The sequence below is a fragment of the Liolophura sinensis genome, chromosome 6 (assembly GCF_032854445.1).
Source record: "Liolophura sinensis isolate JHLJ2023 chromosome 6, CUHK_Ljap_v2, whole genome shotgun sequence".
NCBI lineage: Eukaryota > Metazoa > Mollusca > Polyplacophora > Chitonida > Chitonidae > Liolophura > Liolophura sinensis.
In genome coordinates, this window is record NC_088300.1 from 27,680,990 (window position 1) to 27,696,108 (window position 15,119).

At 38.1% G+C, this 15,119-nt stretch overlaps 1 protein-coding gene across 1 annotated transcript in view; it reads right to left on the reverse strand.

Moving 5' to 3' along the window:
- Positions 1-15,119, reverse strand: part of LOC135468107 (protocadherin Fat 4-like) — a 39,268-nt gene that overhangs the window by 11,726 nt on the left and 12,423 nt on the right. Inside the window, exons 10-15 of the mRNA XM_064746174.1 lie at positions 12,684-12,801; positions 11,982-12,227; positions 8,349-8,494; positions 7,307-7,403; positions 6,405-6,542; positions 2,951-3,703 (exon numbers count right to left, since the gene is read on the reverse strand). Coding sequence (XP_064602244.1) covers positions 2,951-3,703; positions 6,405-6,542; positions 7,307-7,403; positions 8,349-8,494; positions 11,982-12,227; positions 12,684-12,801 — 1,498 coding nt within the window. The remainder of the gene's footprint in view (positions 1-2,950; positions 3,704-6,404; positions 6,543-7,306; positions 7,404-8,348; positions 8,495-11,981; positions 12,228-12,683; positions 12,802-15,119) is intronic.

A 15,119-nucleotide genomic window follows, 5' to 3' on the forward strand; every position in this document is an offset into this window, starting at 1 on the left:
TAGAGGGTGACTTAAGGGCAGCATAAACCCAGCAGCCCTTGTTGGGGTGGGTCCGTTTCTGAGGCTTTTAAGTGTATAACTACAGTATTATTGTCTAAAGCACAATGAACATCTTGGGCACACAAATTTAGCATAGGATCAAAGGATGTTTTACATGTAAATTCAGCACATCACATGAAACCGCAAAAACACACTCCATCATTATGTCTGTAAAAGGAGAGAGACAACCAGATCTTAACAGCTTAAAAATCCTAGCAAGAAGCTGATAAGTAAAGGTAAGGCGTTTAGTTGAATGAACACCTTGTAGCCTCTAACCACCTCTCATAACACTGTACAAGTGATAACAAGGCTGTGTAGGAGACTGCGAATAACCAATACCTTTGGTGGTGCACACATGCTGAATCGCTGCTAAATGCATCTTATTGCTGCTGAACTGCAGTTTTTTAACTTTAAAACAATACACCAGAAGACAATTTTCGTCAATCACCCACAAATTATGAATGGCAACACGAGGTAATCCATATAATGTCACAAACAAGAAACTATCCACAGCAGACAAGTAAGTTTGGCATGTTCCTGGGCTAATCGAAGCATTCATAAACTGCTGAACTGTGGATGTTAATACCACATGACTTTCCACAAACTGGGCCACTGTGTAGGTTGGGCGTCTGTTTGTGGAGACAAAGTTTGGAATTTCTGTAACTGCAAATGAGACAGACAGTCAGCAATTGTTTTAATACTCAATGGTACCGAGCATGAAGGTTACCCTTTGCTGCAAACATTGTAATTCGCCTCATCAACCTCATTACTGACTGTGATCCAGAGCGGCCTTATTGATAACATGCACTTTGGCTAAGTTATTGCAGTGGAACATTTGTTTGGTTTTCCACCGACCCATCCAGAGTACAACAGCCACTGCAATTGGATATAACTCCAATAAAGACAATGATAACGCTTGCTAGTTATGTAAGACACCTTCAAGTCATGTGCCACAGAACCAGTCACCTTGGTAATAACCACCAAATCCTAAGCCTGAGGCATTAGTAAACAAATGAATATCAGGCACATCTGACACAGTCTGTTCAAAAAACAGGCCATTCCAACTGCCAAGAAATTCATACCACCTATGAAAACCTTGGCAACACTCCAGACTTTGTGACACTCTATGAAGTTACGTCACAGTGGAGGCTGATGTTATCAGGTAAGAAATGAAAGAATGTCCATCTGGAATGACATGACAAGAAATACTTAAATGCCCCCAAACACTGAATAGTTCACACTTTGCACACTTATGTTTGTCAATTGTGGCTGAAATGATGAATTTAATTTTATTCACTTTTTCTTCGGATAATCGGGCTTCCATTTTTAAGTGATCCAAAATGATACTTAAATATTCTAGACATTAGACTGGTCCTACCGTTTTCTTTTCTGACAAGGGAATACCTAGGCACTTACATATCAAGGAAAGCAATCTTGCATTCTGGAATAGAGGCTGGTGAATCTAAAGTGAGAGAATTGTCAAGTAAATGAAAAATGTGACAGACTCCATAGCTATTTTTTGCTATCCAACAGATGACCTATGATAGAAGATCAAAAAGCTTTGGGCTAAAACGTGAGCCAAAAAAAAGTTGGTGATAGAAATAATATACATTGTCCCATTTGATACCATAATAAGGCCACAGTGTGGGATGAATGGGAATCTGTTTGAATGCATCAAAAATGTCCATCTTGAACAAGTATGTCCCTGGCCCTGGCTTTTGAATTCTGAAAAAAACAGACGTTCTGACAGCACAACCCAGCCTCTCTATTTTATTAGCGAATTGGAACCGTCAGAGCATCCATGCCGAGGACAGCAACTGAGTATAGATTGTCAATTTAAGGGCTATCAGATCTGAAGGAGATGACAGAGTGGAGTTCTGAACCACAGGTTGCAATGCTTGAATTCATATCTGGAGAGAGCAAGGGAGGCATTAATCGTTTGCAACTTTTCATCCGGGCATGATGAACTATCAGTGTGTGAGGGAGTCTCCGCTGGGGGAAGTCACACATCTTCTACTGAACCACTCACCAGCTGCTCAGGCTGGGCGGAAGACAATGGTTGAATCTAGATGTGTGATGTCTGCGCCGGCCACCAACGGGTACATCCGGATATCGCTGGAACTGCTCTTGTTGCAAAGTTAAGTTTATAAATGTTTTACTCCGGATGGTACTATGAAGTCATGCTCATCAAACAAAGCTCTCAATGTGGCCACAGACCAATTTTCCCGCAAGGAAACATCCAAAGTTTTATTTCGCCATGCCTGCCAGCATCCACGTCAGAAAGGTTTTGAATGGTTTTTGCTTGCACAAATCTACACTGACCACTGCTGGATACTGGTCTTTTTCAAATCATACTGATGGGTTGGAAACTTTGTGCGATCGTCCATTATGAATGAGCGCAGCAAATCTTGGTATGAATGATGTCGCTTAACATGAAGACTGGACACTGGAGTAGTTAGTTAGATTCATCACGTGACTTACATATGCCTAGGTCAGATTGACCCTCTGCATGTTTAAGGTGAGTTGACCCTTGACATGTTTATAAACTGGTTAAAAATACTTTAGGCCTTAAACAATGTAATTTAACTGTGACTGAACAAGTTTCAGATTTTACTGTATATTTGTCTCCATACTCAAGATTAAAGGAAACCATGCAGAGTGCCAGTTTGGTCTGGTTTAAACTGCTACAGGATATGGGAAATTAAACGTTTGTGTGATGTGTCTTTCTAGAACTTAAGAGGAATTAGCCAGAAAACATACAAGTCTTCTACGCAAAAACACACACTGATAGATATTTCAAACTAGTCATTTACATCACCATGAAAATTTGCCTTAGTTTTCCTCGGTGTTTACTCCCTGTCCATTTATTAAGTGTCCCTTTTTGTTAAAACAGATCTAACAAACCACTCACCACTCCCTATAAACACTGGAGAATCCTCATTAACAGGAGTCACATCTATAATTATTTCAAGATCTCTCTCATAGGTACCATCAGACATTCGAATGGTCACCTCATAGGATTTTGTCTCGAACTCATAGTCCACTGTAGAAAGGAGGATAAGACTGGCGTCATTGGTGTTAAATATCGCTGTGTCTCCAGATATGAGAGTGTACTGGAGGATTTCTCCATCAGGGTCGTGACACGGGAAGTTGGCGACATTCGAATTTACAGGGGAAGTCTCACTGACTGAGGCATGAATGACATAGCTGGTACAGCGTGGAATCAAGTCGTTCACATCGTCTATAGTTATATTCAGGATGGCCATCGCACTGGCCAGAGTCGCCTCCTCCACAGCCTTTACATGCAACATGAAGAGCATGGTGCTCTCTCTGTCCAGATTCTTGTTTACCCTTATCCTCCCTGAGGAAGGATCAATGACAAACTGATCATAGTAGTTCCCCATCACTATAGAATACATAATATTTCCCTCAGGTGTGTCAGGATCGTCTGGATCGTTTGCACTGATGTCAAGCACAGAAAAACCAATGGGTGCGGACTCGGACACAGAGACAGCATAGTCAGTGATAAAGGTTGGAGGGCCCTCGTTCACATTAGTCACTAACACAACCACTATCACAGTGGTGGACATAGGCATGGGTTGCCTAGAATCTTGCACAACAACCATCAAGGTGTACTTCTTCACTGTCTCATAGTCTAGGGCACCTAAAACAACAAATGGTAATGACAATTGCAATAACTATAAAAAAACACATCATCTCCTACCTTTAATACAGGGTGTTTACGATTATGCGGAAACACTGCTGTTGCCAGCTTATGAGGACCAATCATGTTACAATAACGACAAATAACGTCACATGATTGGCTGGACTAGAATGGTGTTTCCGTACAATGGTAAGCACCCTTAGTCTAGGGTGTCCAAAACAAAAACGATGATGACAACTAAAATAAGCTTAAAAACAATAAATCATTTGCTGCCTAATAATCTAGGGCAACTGAAGCAAAGACAGCAATGACAATTAAAACAAACATAAAAATTGATTAGTAAGGTTGTGAGTTTGAGTGCAACAGGATCAATTTCATAAAGTGTACTCAGGTAAGTAAGCCCTTAACTACCATGACAACATATGTCACCATGTGATAGACATATGAAGTGAACTCAGCTAAGGGACATTTAATACCAAGTATGCTTCATGAAATCAACCAAAGTGTTTATCAAAAGTATGACCAAAATACCTACCTTTTTTTGGCAAAATCATACAATATACTATAATGTAAATCTTGGAAAATGTGAGTTTTCCTGTTGTAATCCCACCAGCTCGCCTGCTATAGCAGTCACCTCACCAATGGAATCAGAATAAAGATAAAAGTTGTGAAGTGTTGTGGTGGTAAAAACGTCATTGTGGGGAGTTTGTGCATAAACTTGAGGCAGTGGTGTTTGATGTGCAAACTGTGAACAGCATGCGGCAATCCATCAACACTTCGAACCCTCTGAATAGCTTAACAAATGTTCAGCTATGGTAGTAAGAAAATTTCACTGTGGGGTGTTTGAGTACCAACTCGCAGGAGTGGGTTTTGATATGCAAATTGCTTCCCATGATTGGCTCTGTAAGGGTGGCCACTGCAGCTCTCTGATTGGCTGAGCAAATACTCAACTGACGACCGTTACTGTCTGTGTGGATGGGTTAAACAATCCACCACAGTACAGAAAGACTAGCCTCGGCTAGTGTCATAGGCTTCTAGCATTAATACAGATGTGGAAAGTTTACTACAGATATTGTTTAAACCAGATAAACGGGTATACACCAAGATTCATTCTTACACTCTACAAATCTGGTTAAGTAGCTAGAGACAAAAACCTTATATAGATAAGTGATTGTATAAGAAACTGTAGACCTACAAGAAAGGCTTGTAGAAATCCATGTTTACAGGAAAACAGAATGAAGTCAATCGGAATGTATTTCCACAAAACAGGAAAATGGAAAAATGTTCTCCTAAATGTAGATTGGCATAAAAACTGTAGCCCTACATGAAACTTTTCTTGATTACAAAAATGGTAAATCTGGCATACTCCATAAATCTCATAAACAATAAAGTCACAGAAACACTGTATACAGAAAATTGTTGCCCTGCATGGAGACTTAATTTAGAACGTGTTTAATACAGAAAACAATTTGAAAATTATCTAAATTGTAAATTTCTGAATTGAAAGACTATCAATTAAAATCATTAAAAAACATTCACAAAGCCTAAAAAACTAAAACCAATAAAACAGCTTAACCATCCATTAGTAGGCCCTTGTAGATCCTTATGTAGATGCCTTTGTATTGCTGTATGTTGGAGATCCACTTGTGACTGCCTTTATACAGGCCCTAAAAAAAAAAGAGCTTAACTTGCCATCTCAAAGGGTGCATTTACACACCATACCTTAAACTTGGGAGCAAAAAAAACGCCTAACCTTCAATCCATGTGTGACAGCCCAATATACAAGAGCTAAAAAAAAGCTTAACCTGCCTTCCCAGAATGTGCATTTACACACCATACCTTAGACTCAGGAGCAAAAAAAAAAGCCTAACCTTCCATCTTCGTATGATAGCCCAATATACAAGAGCTAAAAATAAAGCTTAACCTTCCATCTGAGCATGTGCATTTACACACCATACCTTAGACAAGAGAGCTAAACAAAAAAGCTTAACCTTCAATAAATGAATGAGAGCCCATTATACATATGCAGGTACAGAAGCTAAAAGAAAAAGCTTAACCTTCAATCCATGCATGAGAACCCATTCTACACCAGCTAAAAAAAAAAGCTTTACACCAACACTGACACCGCCACTTTTCCCACTTCTCAAAATACCTCACCTTAATTTGTACAGGCAAACTAAAAACAGACGAATGCCCATCATTTTAAAGATGGTCGATCTGGTTGGATATTGTGACATCCAAATATCAATAAACTGGTTACTTGTCACAATGCATAAACATAACCATGAAACTACAACCAAGTGTGGTAAACTTCAGTCAAACAGTTTTGCACAATGACACAACACGTTATATATCTTCCAATGTGAGGGGCAAACATAACAATACAGCAGCTATATACCGCTTATAAACTCAACTGACTTATTCATTTATTTGATTGGTGAATCCTTTATTTAATTTTGGATAAATAATCGAATGACATCTGCAAATGTCAAGATTTATTTAATGCAAATAGGCTGATTCAAGGTTGGAAATTGGTAAATATTACTTTTCAGTTGATCTATTTTACAGTTTCAAGGGGCAAAACTATCAAAATGTTCTGTCAAAAAGCATTCTTTCCTTTGTTTTTAGTTTTTCTTTTTTGTAAATTTTGGGCCATTTTGATGAAGACACGACAAGGCCTTGAAAGATCTTGTGTACTTACTAACTAAGCTTATGGCTCCTGAACCACTGTCTATGGTAAACTCGAGTCCTGGTGGGGTCTGGGTAAGTTCAAAGGTCAGGTCAACCATGACTGTGCAGTTAAGGGAGCTCTCCAAGGCCTTGGGTAAGTCACCTGCAGCTGGTAACCAACAATACACATCTGACATTACAGTTCTGAATGGCGTCTAATTTATGCAGTCCTAAACACTTCCTTCTTTAAAATTAGAAAAAAAAGACTACATTTCCCAATAAAAACAAACATATGGCCCAAGCCACCCAAATCTTTCTGCTGGTACTCACTGTCGACATTCGTAGAATTTTGGGTCATTAGAAAATGAATCACAGCTGTTCACAAACGATAACAAGAATCAAGGTTTCACCCAAATGTCTGGCCTGAATACGAGCGATCGTAACAGAGATACAGCCCACATAGGATGTTTTCTTTGTAATTTACCAAAGGCAAGCAGCCATCCAGGTAAACCCACAAGACAACAATTATATGTGCATGATTATGTGATAACAACACGCAATGTCTATCTTTCAATCAACAACCATGCAAATCTGGGCATGGCAAAATAAAACGTACATCTTTAATACTGTGTACAGATGACAGACTGACAAATATAACAGTGTACAACTACAACTTACGAAATATCAAGATTATCTTCACTGAGCAAACAACATTTAACACTGCAACTTTTTGATAGGTGTACATGTATCTCTCTCAGTGATATTATAAATTGAATACTGCACAACAAAGTTATCATTTCTCTCATGAACATCCCAAATCTATCAGCAATGGTTTTCGTTATTTTTTTTCCTGTTATTTTTTTTTTTTTTTGGAAGAAGATGTTTATTGGACTTTATACAGGAAAAAAACTGCACCAATTCTGTTCTCCTTACGTGTGTTTTCTGTCAGTGATAGCTGCCTGTAGACAGGAAAACAGGCTAGAGGATCGTCATTCACATCAGTTACCATAATGCTCACAGTGCCCAATCCCTGAAGAAAAAAGAAAACATGGCAAAATGCTTCCCGTGCGCTACATCAATATGTTAACAAATTAAAAGTGTTTCCTCAGTGCTACAACATGCACACTTTATATGGAAAATGCTTTGTCACTGCCACACAATATGTTAACAATTTTAAATTAAAATGCTTCCTCAGCACTAATAAAACATCAACACATTAACAAATGGAGAATGCTTCATTAGTCCTACATCAATATGTTAACAAATGGAAAATGCTTCCTCAGTCCTATGACATCAATATGTTAACAAATGGAAAATGCTTCCTCAGTGCTACAAAGTTCATCTATTAACAAAAATAACATAGTTAGAAATGAAAAGTTTTCATATCAAAGCAGAATTTATCAAAGCGCAATTATACACATAATCCTCATCTCAACACTCAAAACAAACAATCAGGACATCTATGGGTTTGTATAGACAGAAGTCCATCACTATATACTTCTTGTTCTGTCAAGATATACTGCTGACGAGGCTGAATATGCCATTTTCACATCAATATGATCCCACCAACTTTCCAAGTCATAAATTTTCTGGGCGTTAGACTATTCATGCAGCTTTCCATACAACAATCCAGATGTATTGTTTGCGGTTTACACTTTTTGCCCAGCAAAAAATTCAAAAGGGGCGTTTTCAAAAGGTGGTAAGACCAAAACTAATATTACTATAATACTGGATAAATGTTACTTGTTTAGCTCACCTTGGTCTAATACTATATAACATGGACAATATGAGGCTTACCACTTTCTCCACAGGGGTGGTTTCAAATATGTCAATTTGAGAATGAAATAGCTTCTCATTCTAATGTGACATTGTGAAACAGTCAGTTATTGGAGTCACATATATCTGATCTAATTGTGGGAACAGCTACTGCCCAGTAGTCTAACCACAATTACCATATATTTCTGCGTTAAATTACCTGGAGGCCTCCTCCATCTGTAGCTTTGACCACGATGGTGTAGTACTTCTCACCAGCAGGTAAAGTATCGTAGTTCAGGCTTCTCAGGAGAAAGATTTTGCCAGATGTAGGGTTTACCTCAAACAGAGAGGCACCACTACTAGACACTGTCAGATGTTAACCAAGCATTAGAGAGATTCATGAGGAATAAAAATATGCAGTTTTCTAGCTACAATTGTGATGACACAATGATGGTCACTTGTACTACATCTCTGTTTTTAATTTATAGGCTTATTTAATATAACACTAGGGTTATTTACCTGTCTTTAACATACCATGATGGCCCACAAAAAAACCCCTATTTTTAATTAAGAGTGAGTGAGTGAGTGATTGGGGTTTAACGTCGTGCTCAACAATTTTTCAGTCATAGGACGACGAAGGAATCCTTAGGGTGTACGTAATGTACCTCTTTGTTGCAGGACAGATTTCCACCGCTCTTTTATCTAGTGCTGCTTCACTGAAACGACTTACCGAAGGCAAGTAAGCCGCCCGACCCGAGCCATTATACTGATACGGGTCAACCAGTTGTTGAACTATCCCCTCCATGCTGAACGCCAAGTGAGGAAGCCACAACTTCCTCTTTTAAAGTCTTACGTGTGACTCTACCCAGGATTGATCCTGGATCTCCCGCTCTATTTTTAATTAAGATGATCAATGTAACTGTTTTCAACTCTTTCTTGTACTGTTAGTTTATTAGACATAATTAACTCTGAAAGAGAAAAAATATGTAAATTCTGAATTAAATCTGAAACACTGGGAAAAAAATGAAAATCAGAAAGGAGGCACGCCTTCTGGGACACCCTGTATATGCATGTATGCTTTGGGTTTTACGCAGTACTTAACAATTTTTCAGTCATATGATAAAGTTTCATTTACTGTGTGTACATATATATATACATGTACACTGTGTCTTCCTGGCAGGTTGAGTCCATGCCACCAAAGTGCTGCCACTAGTGCCACCCAGCCTCATAATTCTGACACCAGGCCAACCAGTCCTGTTGCCTTGCTCTAACATCACAGTACTGAGCTGCCAAGCGATGCGGTAACAAGTACCATTCTCAAAGTCTTTGGTATGACTCGATCCATTATTTCATACACTGACCCATGTTAAATTTTATGGATTTACGCTGTGCCATAAAGCAGCATCATCATCATTTTGAAAAAGGGACATGACTCTGTTCTCTTATTGTTGTAAATTGAAAACCCAGTACTCTGAGTTCAAATGGGGTTCAATGTTTATATCGACAAAGCAGCTGATAAAAGTGTCTTCCAAACAGTAACAGGAATATTATTACCAGATACAAACATTCCTGGACAGTATAATACAGCCGTTTTACCAGTTCCAGGAAACATACATGATTTCAGCCAATATCAGAAGAATAATATAAAAAATTTGTCCTTTACACTGTGGTGAACACCTGCTCTCCCAAATAACTGGAAAACAGTACTTATTACACTGATTGGCCTTTTAACACTAAATTTTACCACCTTTGAGGTTACGAGGTAATAATTTCAGAAATGTTGACCCCTTTGCCTTAAAGTAAAAGAAGGCTAAAATATGAAGTAAGGTTCATCATACAGACAACTGACAACTGTATGTAAAAATAGTTTCATTCATTTTTTCAGAATTTTTTAAGAGTGTTGAAAGACATTCAAATATTTGAATACTATCGTGGGCTTTATGAGCTATACTGATGATATCTTGGAACTCGCAAGACAGGAATTTTTGAGAACATTATTTCAGTAATCTTTTACTCATAGGTACAAAGATTTATTCCCACATTCAATATCGTGATTGGAGTTGGACAGACTTCGTGAGACATCAATCTCTCTAATCTCTGATAGTATGGTCCATAAAGCCCACCTTAGAATTCAAATGTTTGAGTGCCTTTAACTCTTTTCACGAAAATCTAAAAAAAATAAATGAAAGTACATTTATGCATAGTTTTAAGTGGTCTGGTTATTGATGTCTACTTTGATTTTTAGAGGTCTTTTTCTTTAACACATTCTGCTGTGGCAAAAGCTAAGGTACACTTAAAAATATCAACGGGAATACCTCCCCATGCTTCAGGTCGTTATTCCCACTGACAAACATAGGCCCATTCGCCATTAAAACAGATTTGTGTGACCTGGTTATCAGAGAACCAACGAAATAGCCGAAATGCCTCCGAGAAAAGGTAAATCCATTTTTCACATTATTGGATGGTCTACATCATGTCACACAATTTAAAGCTCTATAACAACATTACAAACTCCACGAGGAGCAGGACAAAAGAACTGAGAAAGGTGGAAAAAGTCATCAGTAATCCACGTAACTTGCCAATAGTCGTTGGTTTACCCCTTGGACACAAAGCTAACTGCCATCATACTAGTGAAAAATTCTAGAGTATGGGGTTAAACAACAATCGGATAAATAAGTAAAATAAAGAAATTCTGACATTAGTGAACCAAAAGTATTTCAGAAAGCTGGTCTCCAAAATATGGCAGCATTGAAAAAAAGATAAGCTTGTGTGTGTGCCGACCAGCAGTGAAAATTTCACTGTGCTTCAAAGCGCTCACAATATTGACGACTCTGTCAAAACGACGACGACCGATGAGCCAGTTTGTCCAAAATGTTGGAAGGCTATTTGGTTGTTATACTATTCCTTTACCAGTCGGCCTTGTAAAAGTACAAAAGCATAAACTTACTGCCATTTGAGTTCCAGCTGATATAGGGGGATAGGGAGCTTAGTTTTCATCACTGTCAAGGTAAACATTCTTCCTACAATAGCCCACGCGTGTAGTTTCGTTTCATTGGTTGAATTGTTGGTAAATTTCATTTTGCTGGGACTTTATAACGGAGAATGAACCTATGTTTATCAGAGGTATGGTCGCTAATAATATGAGAGTAAAGCTAAGGCAGATGTGTTCCGGAACTAGTAAAAACCCGGAACTAGTAAAACTGAATGCAGGATTATACAATGAAAGGAGAAAATATACACACCTTGTCTAAGAACAAATCTAATGAGGTACAATTTGAACAAGGAATTGGCTAACGACAGAAAATCTCCTCACTGGTTGCTTGTCACTGATTAATGTGGCGCATAATATGCACCTTCTGGCAAACTGGATTCTATGAAAGCATTCCTGATCAAGCCTTTGCAACATTTACTGCATACTGATGCAAATACATACAAATTAATCTACGATGACTACATGCTGATCAATGATTTTACTCAAGGCAGTCAAAGCTGATTGAAAACACCAAACGCTTTCAATCATATTTGATTTACATATTTATCCGATTGTTGTTTAACCCCATACTCTAGAATTTTCCACCAGTATGATGGCAGTTAGCTTTGTGTCCAGGGGTAAACCAACGACTATTGGCAAGTTACGTGGATTACTGATGACTTTTTCCACCTTCGATATACAGACATGCTCACAATATTGGTCGAAGACAAGAGATCTTCAACAAATGTTAAATTGCGCAAACAGCAACATGAGAGTTATCGACCACTTATACTGTCACTAAAGTTCAAAGAACAGTGTGTTTTATACATAAAAGCAGGACGAAGGAGAAAGCCCTACACTAAAGTCGACCAAGCAACCTACCTGTGGAAATAGAGTAAGTGATCATTCCAAAAAGACCCGGGTCACTGTCAGTGGCTACGTAGGTGATGAGCATTGTGGCTGGAGACGTGTCTTCTGACCATGTCACACTGACGGAAGGCGAGCTGAAGGCAGGGACATCTTCATTAACATCCAGTATTCTTACCATGGCCTGAATCTGCTCTGTGAAAACCCCATCGGATGCGCCCAACACAAGCCTGTAACCGGTTTCTGTCTCGTAGTCTAGGGCTAAGCAGAATAAATTTTGTTTTTAATTCTGAACACAGTTTAATCAAATTTTGTTCATCATATATCCAGATAAAATCATTTTCCCCATGTTTTAATTTTAATATAAGTAAATGTATTTGAACCACATTTTGCACATTACTTGAAATTTGAATCCGAGTAAGTCCTTATGGTATTATGAACAGTGACCAGTATGGGTTTAGTTACCATTTCACAGTTCAAGCAAAGATGTTGGTATATATGATGGTATATTTATCAAAAATTTAGAAGTTCACCTTTGATTATTATCCACATCCAATAGCTCATGCAACGACTCCATTCCACTGTTATTTAATGTCACACTCAAGAATATTTCATTTCAAGGACTGACAACTTTAGGATGTATGAAGCAGATTTTTTGGTGCAAGACAAGTGGCTTTCAATGCCTAAGGTGTGATGAAATCCGGAGGTTCCCTATACCTTTAGTTCGTTGGAAGACCCCGTTTGCAGTTATGGTGAATGCGTTTGGATCGCCAATAAGAACCCCGTAGAAGAGATAGTTTATCGCATCAGGATCTGTACAATTCAGCGTGAACACCTGAAGGTAATTGGGTACACAGACTATAGAGTATATATTATGGCCAACTAGAAAACAGTAATAGGCATCAAGAAGGTTACTGTATGTCAAAACATAATAAGAGTTTAGGTGAACACAACATACGCCCCAACAAATGCATTTGTTTGAAATGGATAAAAGGAACACCAGCAGCATTATGCTGAGTAAAACCCCTGAGGGGAATTTTCATGGGGATGATGATAGGTATGTGGTTACCAACTGAGCAAGTTGACAAATGTGTCCACCACAAATGAAAACTTCACATGGCAAATAAAATCATATCCCAGACACAAAATCATATTTATGTATATAGTATATATAGGGAAAATGGCAACTGATTTCCATGACAACTCTGGAAATGGACAACTGTGATTCACAACACATCGTCATCTGTTTATGTATGTATCCACCAAAAATTAAAACTCTGAGCGAAAAATGGTTGAGTTATAGCCCGGACACGAAAGCATATCTATATATATAGTATATATGGGGAAAATGGCTATCCACTTACCATGACAACCTCAGAAATGAACAGATGTGAGTCCAGACACATCATCAACTGTGTATGTATCTACACACCAAAAATTAAAACTCTATGTGGATAACTGTTAGAGTGAAGAGCTCGTAAACTGAAACTGCGGATCGGACAAGGTGGCATGCCGATGTAGGGTAGAATATGTAGAAATACCCCATCACAAGCTTCACATACAAGTACTAGTACACTGCAGCAATTTTTAAACAATGTATTACTGCAAATGAGATGATAACATTTCCTGAGGGCTCACTGTCACATGTCTGTAAATGACAACTTAAAGGATTCAACATTGATCAATTATACAATTTTTTTTCTGGCCCTTGGAATAATCACAACTGTATGGTTTTGGCGGGAATAATGGTTAATTGGTAGCTCAGTCCAAATATATTATTAATTTAATTATTAATTTTCCTGCACACTGGTCTTTACTGAAGTGGGTCATTCGTGGGACCAATGTGTGCTATACTGCAATGTAATCAAACCTTCAGATACTACAGATATGAAAAGATGGAGGGGGAGGAAATAGCCTCAAATTTAGATTCATGTTTGAAACGTTTTGAATATTTGAAAACATTTACAAAAAATAAATTCTGTATGGCTGATAAAACACTTGTAAACCCTGCAGGCTCATTGTAGATGTGTGGTGATTAAATGTAACAGCTTCACTTCTTCAAGAATTCAAACTGTACATCCAGCTTGTTGACCATACAACCAATTAAATCTTTGTTTTAATTCTTTTAAGTGTTTTATTTATTCACTTCCTGTGACAGGGTGCACATGCAGGCCTATACACTTGTGCATGTATGGAAAGAATCACCTTTTTGAGCCTCACTATCAGCTACTGAAGGCGACCAGACTGAGCTGATGTGCCAGATCATCTGGCTTACCCTGAATGGGTAAGGAATTATCCTTTCATGTGACTTGTGGTTATGTTTTCACTGCAAGATTTTGCGCCAAACTTAGTCTATCAGACAGACTTCAACAAATTCACACGCACCTCCACAGTGAATTACTTACAACTTTCAATGACAGGTAGAAAAAGTTCATACATACACAAACCGATTACATTTTATTTAATTGTACCTTCGGCATTTCAGTGAATTAAGTCACCACAAAAAGGGTTAAACTGGATGTATTTCAGTGATTTTATAACTGTTGAAGGTATCATAACATAGATCTGTGGTCAGATTGGGTCTACAGTTGTAGTGATTGTAGTGAACTTCCTGGATTGCTATTTGCATACTGTGTCAACTCTGTTTATATTTGAATACTTGGTCTTTTACATAAATTGACACCTCAATTTCCACACAATGAATGCTGTTGTTAGACCACAACAGTGTAATGTCTGGGTGTACTGGCATACAAACTAACAATTTTATTCCTTCATACCCAGCATAAGCTAGCAGTGAGGCGTAGCTATAGCCCGGCAAGGACCTACACTGTTTTGGAATCTTTTATTAATTCTACAAAGTCTTTCGTGTTGTATAAGAATTTCAAAATGATTAATAAAACAGGATCATACATTTGCGGTTTTATTTTGCAGAAAATCACCAAATATGTATGTACACATAGGTCTACAAAATATGGATCACACAAAGAACGTCAACATTATTTCAAATACATAATCTTGGCCACAAATTTACCGGTTTTCACAAGCATGGTTTTTTCCCTCAAGAGACCGATGTCATGCTGGCAAGTGTATTTCTGTTGTTGTGTTGACAAGCTGGTATATGTTCACCCATTACGTTGTACTATCTGCTTGAGC